General features: G+C 38.3%; 1 protein-coding gene across 9 annotated transcripts in view; it reads right to left on the bottom strand.

The window, feature by feature from the left end:
• Positions 1–831: 831 nt before the first annotated feature.
• The window catches only part of rtel1 (regulator of telomere elongation helicase 1), a 182808-nt gene continuing 165205 nt past the window's right edge, over positions 832–18434 (bottom strand). For 6 of the 9 annotated variants that reach the window (XM_072240347.1, XM_072240382.1, XM_072240367.1 and 3 more), the window contains 6 exons: positions 16959–17102; positions 16312–16563; positions 13003–13203; positions 9747–9974; positions 7819–7919; positions 832–1050 (listed from right to left, as the gene is read on the bottom strand). In XM_072240347.1, the coding sequence (XP_072096448.1) occupies positions 946–1050; positions 7819–7919; positions 9747–9974; positions 13003–13203; positions 16312–16563; positions 16959–17102 (1031 nt within the window). In that variant the 3' untranslated portion in view covers positions 832–945. Of the gene's footprint in view, positions 1051–7818; positions 7920–9746; positions 9975–13002; positions 13204–13379; positions 13587–16311; positions 16564–16958; positions 17103–18434 lie in introns of those variants that run through there. The other 3 variants (XM_072240390.1, XM_072240398.1, XM_072240406.1) reach the window with 3 other exon arrangements.

The following is an 18434-nucleotide window of genomic DNA, read 5'->3' as shown; positions in this document are numbered from 1 at the left end:
GTCAAGAGGTCTTTGATAAATTGAAAACTATACTATGTAGTCAACCTGTGCTCAAATCCCCTGACTTTGAAAAACCATTTTCATTAGCTGTAACTGCTAGTGATGAAGCTGCAGGAGCAGTGTTATTTCAAAGGGATGAGGGTGATGAAGTTGATCGTCTGGTAGCTTACTTTTTTAAGAAATTTAATGCCCATCAAAAAAATTATTCAACTATAGAAAAGGAATTATTATCTCTTGTTTTGGCTTTACAACATTTTGAAGTGTATGTTGGTACTACTCAGAAACCACTGAGAGAGGGGGTATTTATTCTTATGAATTAATTGAAAACAGGTGATCCTCCAATTTTCTACATCAACAAATTGGGTGAGTTGGTAAGATAATATATTGCTCCTGAGGAAACTTAATGTAGTAATTACCAAAGGGATGAATATTTTTTTCAGCTTCACAATTTGGTTTTAATTTTTAGTAAATTGTTAACCGGTTTTGGAATTTTTCTTTTGATTTGACACGATGCATAATGTTTTGTATATTAACTGAAAAATCCTACTTCAATATTTTAAATTTAGAAAATGAGACAGTAAAATGTGGACAACACACATCAAAGTTGCTGGTGAACGCAGCAGGCCAGGCAGCATCTGTAGGAAGAGGTGCAGTCGACATTTCAGGCCGAGACCCTTCGTCAGGACAGTAAAATGTGGAAATATTTGCTTTCTCAAAGCACTGTAAATGTTTTATGAAATTGTAACTTAGGTGAAAAAATCAAAATGACAGTTATCATGCCACAAAATCATATCAAGACATTACTTAGTAAAAATATTGTTTTTTGTCCAAAGTATTTATTATTCACATACTCTGTGCTTTTTACAAAAAAAATGATAATGGTTGCTACAAATTACAGCCCAACACTTTGATACTCTCTAAAAATCATATTCAAGCTTCAGTCATTCATGAAAATCCGTCATAGCCTTGTGAATTATCTGTCTCAAAGAAAACTTGCCTCAAGTATCTTCTGGTGGTGGTTCCTTTGCATTGAGGGCATATTTTACTCTCCTGGAAAGACAGAAGGACAAAGAATAAGTTTGTAAAATCAGCTGCATTTCAATATAGGTGAGTACATTAGATAGCTGAGAAAATAATGATGCTCTTTAATGCTCTCAACTTAATATGGCTCAGTGTAAGATAATTGTAAATATTACAATAAAAATATCAGTCAAGAATAGCATCGAAGTGATTTTCATCTTATAGAAATAATACTTAAAACAGCTTCCTTTTTTCTTTTCAATGTAATTTATCTTTGATTTCCAAAGGGAAAATTCTGCAGAAATGGAGAAAACAGATTAATTGCTGTGACCAATTGAACTACAGTGCCTATAAAAAGTATTCACCCCCCCTCCCCCCGGAAGTTTTCACGTTTTACTATTTTGCAACATTGAATCACAGTGGATTTAATTTGCTACTGATCAACAGAAAAAGACTCTTCCGTGTCAAGGTGAAAACCGATCTCTACAAAGTGATCTACATTAATTACAAATATAAAAGTATTCACCCTCTTCAAGTCAGTATTTGGTAGATGCACCGTTGGCAGCGGTTACAGCCCTGAGTGTGTGGACAGGTCTCTATAGCTTTGCACATCTGAACACTGCGATTTTAAAATTGTAAAACATAGCTTTGTATTTCAAAACCTGGAAAAGGTTTTGTGAATAAAGTTTTTTTGGAATATTGAAGCATATCGTAAATATTGTGTTGCTTGATGTGCGATTTGATTGGAACTCTGTCAATACTACTTGTTTCCCCAGAACATTTCATACAACCCACATGCTGCTCCCAATTAAAGATTATGATTATTGGCTGTAAAACCTTAAAGATCAAGATAGCGTAATCTAATATACACAGTTATAAGATACTTCATGATTGTTATTAATTGATATAATCTAGTAGTAAGATTAAAATGTATAAACTACTTGTCTGGCATTTCGCAAACCAGACAAAGCTTGTTTAACATTAACAGGAACTACTATTCCACTGAAATACAATTGAAATGCCAGGAACATAATAGAATACCTGGAACTTACTGGGAAGTGCAAGTAGGGAACATTCAAAACAATATGCACTTTTTTTGGATTTAGCAATTTAAACTGCATCCAGACATAGCTTGGAGGGTATTAGCTATAAGGAGCGGTTGGACAAATGAGTTTTCTTTGGAAGATCTGACACTAAGATCTGATATAAAATTATGAAAGTCACAGGTAGATCAGATAGTCATTTAGACTAGGTGCAAATGTCAAGAGAATAGAAGGCATAGAGTAGCAGCATCTCCACAAGGACCAAAACCCTGTCGTGGTTTGGAGGCCTGGGCGCCTCAATGATCCAGATGGCTATGCTGGTTGCAGTCAGGGCTTTATGCTTTGGCTCTTGGTTGGGTCACCTATGCCAAACAGATCAAAGGGTAGAGGACAGACTAAGAGTGGTCCACTAGTCCTCCAGGTTCAGGGGTTCAGATCAGAGCTAACAACACTGATGGGAAAACAAAGTTGTTACTGAATCAGTAATGACAAATCCTTCTACACCTGAGTGCGATGGTATTCCCGAATCTCTACCTGGGAATTGCATGACTGACAGTAGCGTGGAACTATATAAAGTTAAAGGATGGTGCCCATTTCGTCCACTAGATCTAAATTGGCTAATAGTGAGAAAAATCCAATTCCACTGCCTGATTCTTTTTCTGGAGACCTGCATTTAAGTAGCTCGAAATATTTATCCAACTTCTCTTGAAAAGATGCAATATCCCCTGCCTCAAACATTTATTCAAGTTTATTGTCATTTAACCATATACATGTATACTGTCAAACAAAACAATGTTTCATCAAATCAGGGTGTAAAGCACAGTAGTGAATACAACACACAATAACTTATGAAAGTAAGGATAAAATCTACAGATGAATTACACATAAATAAAGTAAGTGTGTAAATTAAATATAAGATAGAGAATAGATTAATCATTGACACTTTGAATGCAATGCGGCAGGGAATTCAGAAGCCTAATGGCCTGAGAGAACAAACTGTTTCTCATCCTGACCGTTCTTGTTTTTATGCATCAGAGTCTCTTGCTTGATGGTAGAAAGTCAGAGAGGATGCTGGATTGATGGGCAGGATCCTTAATAATACTAAGGTCCAGGTGTACACAGCGCTCCTGATAAATGTCCCCAATGGATGGTAGGGAGACCCCTATGATCCCCTCAGCCCTTTCTCACAGCCCTTTGTAGGGACTACCGGTCTGATGCTCAGCTGCTCCCATACCTGACGGAGATGCAACTTGTCAGGATGCACTCAATGTGTTCTTATAAAATTCAATTAAGATGGCGAGGGCGGGTGGGAAGGAGCTTCTCCTTAGGAAGCGGAGGCACTGCTGTGTCATCTTGTTCAGGGTGGTGATATTAAGAGACCAAGTGAGGTTATCGGTGATGTGAACTCCCAGGAACTTGGTGCACATAACTCTCTCCATGTATTAACTTAGGTTTTGCTCCTCACACCAATCCACCAGCTGCTCCACTTCCACTCTGTACTCCGTCTCATCATCGTTGTTGATGAGGCCAACCAGCGTGGCGTCATTTGCAAACATGATGACACAGTTTGAGCTGAATCCTGTGACACAATCATGCATCAGCAGTGTGCTGAGCACACAGCCCTGGGAAACGTTAGCGTTTAGCGTAACAGGACTAGAGACGTTGCTACTCACACAGACTGACTGTGGCCTTTCCGTTAAAAATTCCAGGAGCCAGTTGCAGTGGGAGGCATTGAGACCCAGCGCTGACAGTTTCCCCATAGTTTCTGGGGTATGATGGTGTTAAACATCGAACTAAAGTTTCTAATATAGCAGCCTGGCATCTGAGACCCCATTTTCCAGGTGGGACAGAACAGAGTGGAGGCAGAAGTTACTGCATTGTCTGTGGATCAACTTGAGCAATAAGCAAACTGGAAGTGGTCCTCTGTAGCTGGGAGGAAGACATTAATGCACTCCATGACTAGCCGCTCAAAGCATTTCACATTGGTTGATGTTAACGCCACCGGACTATAGTCATTTAGAGAGATTACTGTCACCTTCTTTGGCACTGGAATGATAGTTGCCACCTTAAAAGCCGAGGGGACAATGGACTGTTCCAGAGTGATGCTGAATCTGTTAGCAACTCAGTTAGGTGGGCTGTGCAGTCTTTCAGAACCCAACCTTGTATATTATTGGGCTCCACAGCTTTCAATGGGTTGACTCTGGCCAGGGTCTTCCTCACCTCAGCTTCAGCCAGACGGAGTGTCTGCTCCCCTGGGGGAAGGTACATCTTCCTTGCAGGCACTTTGATCTGTGCATCAAACCGGACGTAAAATACATACAGCCTCTCAGGGAGTGAAGTATCCTGGTCACTGACGTGCAGGGTAGCCTTGTAGTCTGTAATCCTCTCAATTATTCCCTGCCACATGCGCCTCGTGTCTCTGGTATCACAGAAGTGGCTATAAATTCCTTGAGAATGCTCCCATTTCACTGTCCTATTGAAGCGGAAAAGCATAGTTCTTGCTTCTCTGACAGCTGTCACATCCTTCAATCTAAAGGCAGCATCACGATCCCTCAGCCATGCACAGACCTCTGCAGTTAAGCCATGGCTTCTGATTTGCCCTCACCTGTCTGTGTTTCATCATGGTAACATCCTCAGTACGCTTCTCTGTGTAGCTGGTCACAGAATCCATATATTCCTTGATGTTAATGTGGTTGCCATTGGTAACAGCCTCCCTCAACCTTCTCCAGTTTGTGTTTTCAGAGCAGTCCTGCAGTGCTGAGATTGCCCCCTCAGGCCAGGTTTTCACCGCTTTAAAACCAGTTTGGCCCCTTGATCAGTGGTTGTATGCCGGAATTAGCATTACAGCTAAGTGATCCTAGAGCCCAATGTGGGGATGGGGAACCGCTTTATATGCACCTGATATGTTTGTATACACCAGGTCAAGTGCATTTTCATCTCTGGTAGCAGAAACAACATTCTGGTGGAATTGTTTTTAGGTTTGCATGGTTAAAATCACCAGACACAATGAAGATTTGAAAGTCACTGATGCACTGTAGAGCTCATGCAGTGCCTTGCCAGCATTAGTTGGGGGGAAGAGACATATACAGCTACCAACACAACTGTGAACTCCCTCGGTATATAAAGCAGTCTGCATTTCACAAAAATGAACTCAATCATTGGTGAACAGTGGGATGCCATTCACACACCAGTTTTTATTTCGGTAAATGCAGATACTGCCACCACAGGCCTTGCCTGAGATCGCTGGGCTCCTGTCACCTTGAAACATGCTGAAACCTTCCAGCTGGATGGCTGCATCTGGCATCAAGTCCTGAAGCCAAGTTTCCGTGAGGATGAGTGGGCAGATGGTCTTCAGCTCCCACTGGTTCAGGCTCAGCTGCAGGGAGTCCAGTTTATTTTCAAGTGAATGGATGTTTAGAGTAAGCATGATGGGAGATCGGCCTGAAAGGCTTTGATCTAAGTCGCTCCCGGTTCCCAGCGCACGTTCTTCTCTTTTACATTTGTGCGCATGGCTTTCGAGGGCACCTCTTGCAGAAATCTTTAGCACACAATGGTGTGCGCAGTAAGCACGAGCTGTGGAGCTTCTGTGTAGTTCAACAGTTCACTAGTGAGGTGGAATTGCTGTACAGTATATTTAACAGCCAGCAGCGCTTTCTGATCATATTACAGATATACAGGACACAGATGCAGCAAAACATTCAAATTTCCAACAAATTTGTGTGTTTAAAGAATTCTCTTCATCTCCTTCCCTAGTTTGTCAACAATTCTCAACCACAGAAAATACCTTTAAACCTACTTACAATCAGATCTTTGAAAATAGAGTTGGTTAAATTTTCTTGTCTATCCCACTTTATTGATAACATAGTATTTGAAGCTTCCTCTCATGATCAGATTTTCTTCCCAATAACCACAATGGTGATTCCACAATATACACTGAAAATTCCCCTCATCTCTTATTCTGTAATAAAATCCTAAGCCTACTGTACCAAGGTCATATCCTGATAATGGTGCTTGTATCCCCATCTGCCCAAAATTCTAATTCATTTTCTAGTACATGGCGCTTACAACTTTAAGTATTGATATATTTAAATATTGAGATTTTTTGTGGCCTTTTACATTTCTCTGTTCTTCTATACTTATCAGACTATACCCACTCATTAATACAAATATCTAATCAGCTAATCATGTGGCAGCAACTCAATGCATTAAAACATACAGGTATGGTCAAGAGGTTCAGTTGTTGTTGTTCAGACAATACATCAGAATGGGAAAGAAATGCGATCAAATTAACTTTGACTATGGAATGATTGTTGGTGTAAGAAGGAGTGGTCTGAGTATCTCAGAAACTGATCTCCTGGGATTTTCACAGACAACAGTCTCTAGAGTTTACACAGAATGGTGCAAGAAGATGGCGAAGATGTTAAACCATCCATCCTAGAGGAGGAGAAGATGGCAGCACGCGCAGCCTTTCTGGTGAATAATATCTGTAATCTGTCAAATAGGGGACCGTGCACAATTCTGATTTGATAGAGACGGACGTGAGAGTATGGAGGAACATCTGGAAAACTTCTGAAATGCCCGCTTCGCTGCCGCTGCTACTGTGTGGTAACCGGAATCTCTGGAGCAGAACGCTCCAAATCCTCGGCTTTGCTTGTTTCAGCGGCCGGGACTAGGTCGAAGGCGCTCGGCAGAGGATAGCGTTCGGGAGGCTGTATCGGAGGGGCTGGTTGGAGGCTCGAAGTTTTCGGACGGACAAACTCAGTGTCGGCTGTGGTTGGCTGCTTCCAAGGTATCGGCAAGTTGACAGTGCCTGGAGGTTTATGGCAGGGAGTTTCTCCCTTTTGCTGCCTGCTAGCGGGGACTCGGGGACTTTGAGACTTTTTTTTTACCGTGCCCATGGTTTGTTCTTCATCAAATTATGGTATTGCTTTGCACTGCTGTAACTATATGTTATAATTATGTGGTTCTGGCAGTGTTAGTCTTTGGTTTGTCCTGTTTTCTGTGATATCACTCTGGAGAAACATTGTATCATTTCTTAATGCATGTATGCATTTCTAAATGACAATAAAAGAGAACTGAGTGTTCTCATAATCTAATGTAAAAGAAACAAAAAACATTCAATGAGCTGTAGCTCTGCTGGCAAAAACGCTATGTTAATAAAAGCTATCAGAAGAGAACAGCCAGACTGGTTCAAGCTGATGGGAAGGCGACAGTAACTTAATCAATTAAGCATTACTACAGTGGTGTGCAGAAGAACATCTCTGAACACACAACACGTTGAACCATCAAGTGGACAGGCTATAGCAACAGAAGACCATTCCTGTATCTAATAAAGTAACCACTGAACATGCATCAGAAGAAGTGAACTCAATAGACGGTTATAGATGCACTTTACAATTCCCAAGTAGCAGAAAAACAAACATATACTTGGCATAAGTCCAAATTATAATGAGGAGAAAGTAGCAAAGGAAAAGTGAGAAGAAAACTTCAATCCAATTTAAAAATAAATGTGCACGTTTATACAAGTTAAGCAGTTACATAAACTGCAATCCAAGCCAAATTAAATAAACAATTTAATTTAATTACATTTTAAAAAACATAGTCAACCACCTATCTGCTCCTAAATATGCATGCAACAAGAGACTATCTTTTCAGTTAGTTTTCTCAGATTTGATCTGGTCATGATTATAATCAATCAACCTTCCAAAACAGTTACAATCCTTTTCCCCATCATAAGTTTAAAGATCAGTCTAACCTTCAATAACTGCTTCCAGCAGGACATGCAGCAGGTGAAGTCACAGTACTGACAACTAAATGGCACTGTTGCATCAATTCTACAATGTGTGCAGTGGAAACCTAGCAGAATATGTTGCAAAGTTTTTAATATTAAAAATGATTCATATAAATTAAAACATTAGTGTGCACATTCTTAATGTCATACAGTACCTTTCAGTACAATGCAGAAAATGAATCAGGAAACAGCACAGAAGGAGAATGTTTGGGAAGAATTTTAAGCAGACTCTGTTGCTGCATTTACCTAGTTGGAAAACTGTTTTCACACAAATTTTCATACAATGGCAGTTACTACATTAAAAACAATTCTACAACTATATCTGTTTTTTTGTTACTTAACTATTGAGACAATAATAATATGTGAGCAGGTGATGATATTCCTTTGTGGTTAAAAGTCTGAGATCAAGTTAGGGAATATTTTCCAAACTAATATGTTAGCCTCACACCGTGAGCCTGAAGTGTACAGATATCAACAATCCAGCTCTACAAAGCAAATTATATTCAATAAAACAACATAACAACATCAAGTATTTAAATTTGGTAGAAAATACATAAAACAGAAGAGCATAATTATTTTTTAAAAGTTAATCTTAATCTGATTTTTAAAAGAACTTTTAAAATAAGTAAACTTTGTGGCAATTTTGTTTTATTCCATATTGATTTGATAGCTTTGGATGCATCAGATCAGTTCAGTCTGGGAATGCTAAAACTCAAGTTTACGGAGAAAAAATGCAACAGAGATTGCTTTAAATACCTAAAGCATTTCAATATCTAGATCACCAAATGTGCAATTCAGGTATTTTAATGAGCTACATCACAGTTCAAAGTTATATAAAACCCACCTAATTTTTCTAACACATGTTTACTGACATAATGACTCCTCATTAAACAGACTTTGTATTAAAACCATAATTTGTGACTTTATTTCTGACTTAGTGATTATTCTTGTCTTCAGGTTTAATTAAATCAAGACTATGCCTGTAGGTTTAAGAGATTAAGCAGTTTGGAATGTCCTGAGGAAATGAATGACATCATAAATGGCTTCAAGCTCTTTCCTGTCACTTCTTCCTTCAATCCATATTAGGAAGTTCTCAGACTGACTCAAGAATTTCTAGGTAAGTTAGTATAGGCAAAAACTCCAGAAATGTATAAACATGCAGAGAAGCCTTTGTTAATGGCAACTAACAACGAAAGAAAGCCAAACTATTCCCTCTAATTTACTAAAAGTCATACAGTAATTATTATGCAGTACAAGGATGGCTTGCAATGGAATATACACTAAAAAGCCTATTATGCTTAATACAGTTTCCATTAATCTTCTACACCTTATTGCTTATTCTCTGGATATTTACTTACCTTTTTAAAATAAACCATGACATTGATTTTCACCGAGATAAATGAATAATACGTAAGCAAGTTAGCTTATCCAAAAAGATCTGCTTTACAGAATGCCTTGAACAACATAGGACAACTTTAAGTGGTCTTCAACCAATTAAATATTCGTAGAAAACAGTCGATATTATAATCGAGGATACACAGCAGCTAACTCAATGAAAGAAGTGGTCAGCTCGACAGATTTAGACTTTGATTGAGAGATAAATTTTGTCTTGGACACTGGAAAAACTCCTGCTTCTTTTCAGATTGAGCCACTGTATTTTTGCGTCAGTGTTACATTCTAAAGACAGAAGCAAGAGTATTATCACTGAACACTTTGTCCAGTAGAAGCATGGCAAAGGGCAAATACCTGAAAGTGGTAGATTTTAAAATTAACATTGGATATGGAAAACTATTTTAGCAAGATAAAAGGGTATAGAGAATTTCATGTTTGTTAAATGTCAGAAATACTGTAAACTAGAGCTGTTCTAGCATAGTTTAATTCATTTAACTTACCAAACTTCAAATTCACATCAGAGGAGAAAGGCAACAGTGTTTCATTTGATGTTGGAGGCCGTATACTTTTTGTTGTTACTTCCTGATATTCTGGGGGACAGCTTTTTACTGAACTGTCATAAACACAATGCCAAGAGTTTGAAGTCCCGGAAACATTTGATGCTTTTAATTTCTCACTCTTTGGAAAGAATGCTGAAATCTTACATTGTGTTGAAACAGATCCTTCACCTATTAAAATATAATTGCAAAATTACATTAATTATTTAAGCAGAAAAAGATATCACCATACACAAAAACTTGTGAAAATGACCTTTATCTTGATTATCCACGAACTGTAACTGAATTTATCACTCTATTGAACAATGCTGCTGCTGTGCCGTTCAGTTTTAAGGGAAAGGAAACCTTTTTGAAAATTATCAGTTATAATTTAGCATGGCTAAAGCCTCATACGGGATTTAATTTCCAACTGTTCTCTTAAAAGTGCATTTCCTCTCTCCATAGCTGAGAAGCCATTTGGTTCCAAGCCATCCCAATTATTGTGGCTTGTTCACTAGTTCTTCTCAATTTAATAACTATGTAGAATCTACATGTATCATTCTGCTCAACCAATATTCAAACATTGGTCAGATTATGCCTTTTGATGGTGGTAAAATGTTCATGATGAGAAAAAAATGACATTTTGCTCTGTAATTTAATAAATATGGATTCATATTGTTTTCATAGAAAAATACAGCACAGGCCCTTTAGCCCAATTAGTCTATGCCTACCAAGATTCCCATCTACACTAGTACTATTTGGCCCATATCCCTCTAAACTTCTCCTATCTGTGTGGGTTACTTTTAAATGTTGTTACTATAACTGCCTCAAATACTTCATCTGGCAGCTCATTCCATTTATAAATCATACTCTGGATGAAAAGGTTGCCCTTCAGATTCCTATTAAATCTCTGTGCGTATCACCCTATCTATGTTCCTTATTGTTTTGTACACTTCTGTAAGATCACCCCTCATTCTCCTATACTCCAATGAATGAAGTCCTAACCTCCTCAAAGCCTTTCCATAACTCAGTTCAAGGCCAAGCAACATTATCATAAATCATCTCTGCACTCTTTCCACTTCAACAACATATTTCCTATAGCATGGTGACCATAACTAAGCAGACTATTCCAAATGCAGCCTCACCAATAATCTGTACAACTGTAACATCATATCACAACTTCTATACTGAATGTCCTGACTGATAAAGTCCAGCATGCTAAAATCTTTCTTCAACACCTTCTATGATGCCACTTTCAGAGAATAATGTACTTGTGCTCCCAAGTCCCTCTATTCTCCAACACTCTCCAAGTCCTACTATTCACTGTAAAGTCCTACCTGATTCGTCTCCTTAAAATGCAACACCTTGCTCTTATCCAAAAATAAAATCCATTTGCCATTCCTTAGCTCACTTACCCACTGATCAAAATCTATCTGTAAATTCTGATAACCATCTTGACTGTCTACACCAATCTTCTCTACCTTCCCATGTTCCTGATCATCCCTGGAGATTTAGCTATTTCATAAGTATTAAGACATCCAGCATATCCTCTGTTAATGTGGACTACCACAAAACACATCTCCAGCTCAAAAGTCCTCATGTTTTTCTTCACAGGAAAAAAAGAGAAATATTCAAGACATCGCCCATCTCCTGCAGCTCCAGACAAATTGTCCACTCGGTCTGTGAGGTCCATTTAAGCATTTAACACTCTGGCAGTCCATAAACATGACCTTATTATTTCTTTTTTGCACTATTTATTTTGTAATTTATAGTGATTTTTCCCTTAATATTCTTATAAATTTCTTTGATTTCTCCACAATCTTCTCTGCAAAGCTACCTCATGTCCCCTTTTTGCCTGATTTCTTTCTGAAGTATACTCCTGCATTCTCCTATATTCCTCCAATGATTCACTTGGCCCTAGCTGCCTAAACCTGCCTATGCCTCCTTTTCTACCTTGCTACAGGATGACCCTTGTCATCCAGGGTCCCCTACTTTTGCCAGACTTGCTTTTCACTCTCACAAGAACATAGCAAACTTAAACTCTTGTCATTTCACTTTTAAAAGCCCTCCACTTCCCTGTGGCTCATTTGCCCTCAACTTACTCCAATCAACATTTGCAAGTTCCAGTCTAACACTGTCAAAATTTGCCTTGCTCCAATTTAGGACTTAAACCCAGGGGCCAGTTCCATAGCTATTTTAAAACTAACAGAATTATGATCTATTTACCAAAGTTCTCCTCCACTGTCACCTCAGCCACCCGTTTCCACCCCCCCCCGCCCCCACACACACATTACTCAAGAGTTGGTCAGGGTTTTGCCCTTCCCTATAGGGCTTTCTATATACTGCCTGAGGGAACGTTCCCCGAACACTCTTAACAAATTCCATCCATTTAGACCCTTATCACTCATTATGGCCATCCATAAACACAACTTCATTATTACCTTTTTGCATTTATTTTGGCATTTATAATAATACTTATGACTTTGTACTGTACTGCTAAAAAACAAATTCTATGTATTATACTGTAAGTCAGTGATAATAAACCTGATTCTGTTCCATTTTATATTACAGAAGTTTAAAATCCCCTACTATAACTATGTTATTATTCTTGCAACTTTTTACAATCTCGCTGCATATTTATTCCCCTAATTCCTGCTAACTATTAGGGATCCTATAGTACAATCCCAACAATGTTATCATCACCTTCTTATTCCTTACCTCCATCCATAAAGATTCTTTGGATGACCCTTCAGCAATTTCATCTTGGACTACTGTGTGATGTTCCCCTTAATGAGGAATGCAACTCCCTCCTTCCCCCCTCCTCTACCTCTGTCATACCTATGGCACCTGTAACCTGGAACATTTAGCTGCCAGCTCTGCCCATCCTCTAGCCACGTTTCCGTAATGACTACATCCCAGTTCCATGTAGGTATCTATGCCTTGAGTTCATCTGCCTTTTCTGTCAGGCCTCTTACATTGAAATAAATTCAATTTAATCCAAAAACCTTTCCTTGTTCCCTGTCACGCTGCCTTTCTTGTAAACTCAACTTACTGACATTGAATTCTGGATCAGATTCCAGCCTCCCATTAGCCTCGCTGCTTCTTTGTAACCTGCTCCACTGCAATCTAGTTTAAGCTCTCCCTGGTAGCACAGTCAATGGCCTTACCATGGAAATATTATACAAATATTACTGGTGAAAGACAGTAAATGGCTACCTACCATTTTCTCTATTACTGGCAATCTCCTTTTCTGTCATAACTGTATGCTTAGGGAGCTTCTGATGATCCTTGTTCAGAATTTCCCCTTGTTTATCAGGCTGATGCTCCTTCTCGAAGAACTGCTTACAGTCTGCTCCTGTTAGTTCTTTGCACATCTGGTTAAACTGTGTTTTGTGATGTGTTCTAACAAACATAAAAAATCCTGTAACGGTATAATTAGAAAATATTGCCACTGTTTAAGCAATTCAGTATTTTGTTTTTGTTGAAAACTACTTTGAAATTGATATCAAAATGTTTTCAACACTACCAAATAATCTTCCCACAGGAGAGCTGAGAATATTGGATCAATTGAGTTTTCTATAAATTGCTCACATTTACTTGTGTGTTGATTTTTGTTGCTACTGTATGATTTTCCAATAGCTTGTCCTTGATTTCCAGCCATGATCACATCAAATGGTATGCTAGGCTTTCTTGCACTCTTTTACTCTAAATGCAACTTCTGGGCCACATGATCAACAGATCCGTATAAATACTTTTCATCTCAATGCAGCTCTGCCTTCTTTGTCACCATTTCAATGCCTTTTCCTGCAAGTGATGGATTTTACAGGCAAAGCACAAAATAGAAAAGGATCAAAAGCTAGAAATGGGAAAACAAACTTATGACTGTGAGGCTAAGTACAGATCATGCTATATTCAAGTTAGCTGACAATACCACTGTTGCTAGCCAAATCAATGGTTTTGACAAATTGGCAGATTGGAGGGAGATTGAAAAGATGACTGAATAGCGCCACATCAATAACCTCTCAATCAACGTCAGCAAACCAAACATCTGATTATTGACTAGAGGAGGAGGAAAGTGGAGATCCATAAGCCAGTTCTCAGTGGGGATTAGAGCTGGAGAGGATCAGAAACTTTAAATTCCTTGGCATTATTATTTCAGTGGGTGTATCTTAGCACCAGCACATAAGTGCCATTACAAAGAAGGCACGGTAGCATTTCTACTTCCTTTGAAGTTTGCACAGATTCAGCATGTCATCTAAAACTTTGACAAACTTCTATAGATGCTTGATTGGAGAGCATCCTGACTAATTTCAGCATGGCCTGGTATGGAAAAATCAATGCCCATGAATGGAAAAGCCCACAAAAAAATAGTGGGTACAGCCTAGTCCACCGTAGGAAAATCTCTCATTAAGCACAACTGCAAGGAGTACTGCCACAAGAAAACAGTATCTATCATCATGGAGCCCCACCATCCAGACCATGCTGTCTTCTCACGGCTGCCATCAGGAAGGTGGTATAAGAACCTTAGGTCCCATACCACCAGGCACAGGAACAGTGTGGATAACTCACCTCAACAATGAATTGATTCCACAACCTATGGATTCACTTTTAAGGACTCTCCAACTCATGTACTCAATATTATTTATTTGTTTATCTATCTATTTATTCCATTTGCACAGTTTGTCTTCTTTTGCACATTGGTTGTTCATCTTTCGGTTTAGTGTTTTAATGATTCTACTGTGAATATCTGCAAAAGTGAATCTCAGGGTAGTATATGTTGACAGCGTGTGCGTCCTTGAGCAAGGCACTTAACCACACATTGCTCTGCAACGACACCGGTGCCAAGCTGTATGGGTCCTAATGCCCTTCCCTTGGACAACATCGGTGGTGTAGAGAGGGGAGACTTGCAGCATGGGCAACTGCTGGCCTCTCATACAACCTTGCCTAGGCCTGCGCCCTGGAAACCTTCCAAGCCGCAAATCCATGGTCTCATGAGACTAACAGAGGGGTGTGTGTGTGTGTGTGTGTGTGTGTGTGTGTGTGTATATATATATATATATACACACACACACACATATTTTAATAATAAATGTACTTTGAACTTTGAACTAAAGAACGTTCTGAATGCAAGATATTGTTTCTCTAAAATAGATGTGGCATTAACACTTATTCATAATGAGTCCTGAACAGTTTCTACAAATTTAACAATTCCTTCTGTTATAATCAGGTTTAATCCTATCCCTAAAGAGTATACATCATGAACAATGGTTCAGATATTTGAGACAAATTACATTCCTGTGATGACATTATCAATGATTCAATGTTAGTTCTAAAGTACAATGATAAAGAACTTTGAGTTTCTAAGGTAAAATAATATATTAGGTATTTATGTAACTGATAGCAGTTTTGACTGTTACCTTGTTGTAAACAGCAATCAGCAAGTAATCTTTTCTTCAGAACTTTAACAGATTTGAACTACTCAGCTCTAATTGTAAGCTTCCAGATCCTGTGCACCAGAGTTCTTACAAATATACTCATCTGACACGGAAGTATTTTAAGACAATTAAATGCAGGTGAAGAACATACAGGTGTGCGCTGCTTAACGTCCATTCGAACAATGTCCGATCACATATACGTCCGTAGTCCCGATCGGAGAACGTGACGTAATGGACGTAACCAAATCTCATGTATCGTGCATTTCTTGAGTGTAGTAGCGTTATCTCTGTTTAATTTTCTTTTGAAAACATTACCGTAAGGTGCATCATGGCTTCCAAAGGCAGGTTATTCGACCTGAAACTCTTCCAATAGAACACTATGAGGAAGTTGAGAACAGTGATGTGGATGAGCTTGATCATCTTAGATAAATTGTGTGTGATACAGGCTAAGAAAGTGTTTACATAAAAGTTTAAGAAGTGAAGAAAATCAAAAAGGTTAAAATGAAATAAAAAAATATAGTGTATAGTATACAGTTTTAGTGAAAGTTCTTGGCTACTTAGTCAATACAGGTACACTACAGTACCCCATATAGGTTTGCTAAGTATATAATATGGTAGTTGCACAACATCCAAATCACATAATGTCTGATTTCACAGAACGTATCGTGGACGTTAAGCGACACATACCTGTACTGCACAGTTACAATGAGTCAATTCATTTGGAACATGACAAAGCATAAACAGTATCAAACTGAAATGGAATCTAAATTAAGGGAGAACATGTAATCAACATTAAAGCAACAATCTGTAAATCTGAAATATCAACAGAAAATGCTTAGGTCAGCCATCAACCACTTTCCAAATCACAATTCAAGCAATAAAGCCAATATTAGCTGTGCCTGCCAGTGTTCTGTAAAATTGTTTTACAATTATTGGAGAATCTAGGTATTTTCAGAAGAACTTTGTGAATATCTTGGAAGTAGTCAACCATATACTGTAAACACATGGAGACAGACGTAACATCGGAGAACTAACTGCAGAACAAATACAACCTTACTATACAATTCAACATTATCGAAACACTAGTTACTTACTTCTTAGTAAATGAAAATCCTCACACTTTTCTGTAAATAGTGCTGCTATTTCTGACACCATGTTTTCATAGTTATCAGTCCTTTTATACGTTTGAAGTGTTGTCGAGAATCTGCTGTATTTACAAGGTCCTAAAACTTTCTTAACATCATTAATATAAGCAGCAAGTAATTGTTGCTTCTTTTGCTCTGCTGTTGTAACTGATGCTTTAGATGTGCCCGCAACACTGGTTAGTTCATTATTAGATATTTCACCTATATTTAAAGAAGACAAAAGCCTATATTAATGCAATATTTTAAGATAAAATAACTAACTAAAAATCTCATTCATTTTTAGTTGCAATAGTGAAGGACATTCATAACAAAACTTAAATATAAACATTCTTAGTCCTAAATTCCTGATTTTTCCTACAGGATTTTTAAACTGTAAAACACTGAGATATTGTAATAGTGGAGCTTATTGAAAAAAGGCAGACGAATCAGAGATCAATGTATGTTTAAATTTCTCAAATCGTACACTTTGGAGTTTTCCAGTCAGGATTATTGAATAGCAAGGTTACCTAAACAAAAATAGAGAGAACACAAGATAGGAAAACTAATCAGCAAAAGAAATTGTAATATTACATAGTACAGCCTAAAAATTCACATACCTTTGCTAAGAGGTCCATAGTTTAAATGCTGTCCCCCTTTGTTAAGGTGTGTGCAAGCATTTAGCTGTTGAGTTGAACTTGCTGTTGATGTGAACTTACTCATGTCAGAATCTGCAGTCTCAAATTTCCACTTATTTTCACTACCTGAATTTTTCATAAAATGAAGAACTACAATTATTCTGTTTAAGAATAAGGGTAGTAATTTGAAGCTTTCAATTTAACCTAGCTAGCAACCATTTTAAAAAATTCTATGGCTATAGTAGGATTCCAATAATTATTTGTAAATAGTAACCAAGATTTGAAAGTCTGCATGTTTATAGCTTTTTTTTCATGATTCAAGATTGGTTACAGTCATTCTGGATCTGATAAGCATAAGCATAAAGAACACAATAAAAATAATAAATATAAATACAGTAAACTCTGGTTAATTGGGACATTGGTTAATCAGGCAGCCACTTATCTGGGACAATTCTTAAAGAACAAAGTCAAACTTGAGCAAATACCTTGGGATTTCCTTAATTTACTTGGGACACTATGCCACTCAATCGGGACAGGAGACAGATACTGAAGAGTTTCTAACCAATGGCAGTTGCATGCACTTGTGTGAGACACTACACTATGATTAGATCAGCGGTCCCCAACCAAAGCATGTGCTACTGGGCCGCAAGGAAACGATATGAGTCAGTTGCTCCTTTCCTCGTTCCCTATCACGCACTGTTGAAATTGAACATAGGGTTGTCAACTGTCCCGTATTTGACGGGTCATCCCATATATTGGGCTAAATTGGTTTGTCCCATACAGGACCGCCCTTGTCCCGTATTTCCCCCACTAAGGTAGAGCGTTCCTATGAAACCTTTCATAGCGAAATAGCATAAAGCGAAGAAGCAATTACCATTAATTTATATGGGAAAAGTTTTTGAGAGTTCCCAGACCCAAAAAATAACCTACCAAATCATGCCAAATAACACATAAAACCTAAAATAACACTAACATATAGTAAAAGCAGGAATATGATAAATACACAGCCTATATAAAGTAGAAATAATGTATGTACAGTGTAGTTGGGAAGATTAAGCCAAAACCGATTTGTGGGAAAAAAAATCAGTACGGACGTGCATGTGCACGTGACGCATACACACACAGGTGCCCGCACAAGGCTTCATGGTCATGGTAGTCTTTCTCGGGGTAAACCCAAATGTCATGTATTTGACTGCTACTTTTGTCCCTTATTTGGGAGTGAGAAAGTTGGCAACCCTAACTGTAACAGACACGTTGAGGTGAGTTTTACCCTACTTGAACACCTGCCCCCCCCCCCACTCCCCGACCCCCGGTCGGCTGGTCTGCGAGAATATTGTCAATATTAAACCAGTCTGCGATGCAAAGAAGGTTGGGGACCCCTGGCTCAGAGCACAGTTTTTAAATAGCATCAGCTGTGTGTATTTCTGTTCAAAAACTAGCAGTTTCTTCACTGATAGT

Source organism: Mobula birostris, chromosome 2 (assembly GCF_030028105.1).
Source record: "Mobula birostris isolate sMobBir1 chromosome 2, sMobBir1.hap1, whole genome shotgun sequence".
In the NCBI taxonomy this organism is placed as follows: Eukaryota; Metazoa; Chordata; class Chondrichthyes; order Myliobatiformes; family Myliobatidae; genus Mobula; species Mobula birostris.
The sequence above is the reverse complement of the archived record's forward strand: the minus strand, read 5'-3'. Positions and strand labels throughout refer to the sequence as shown.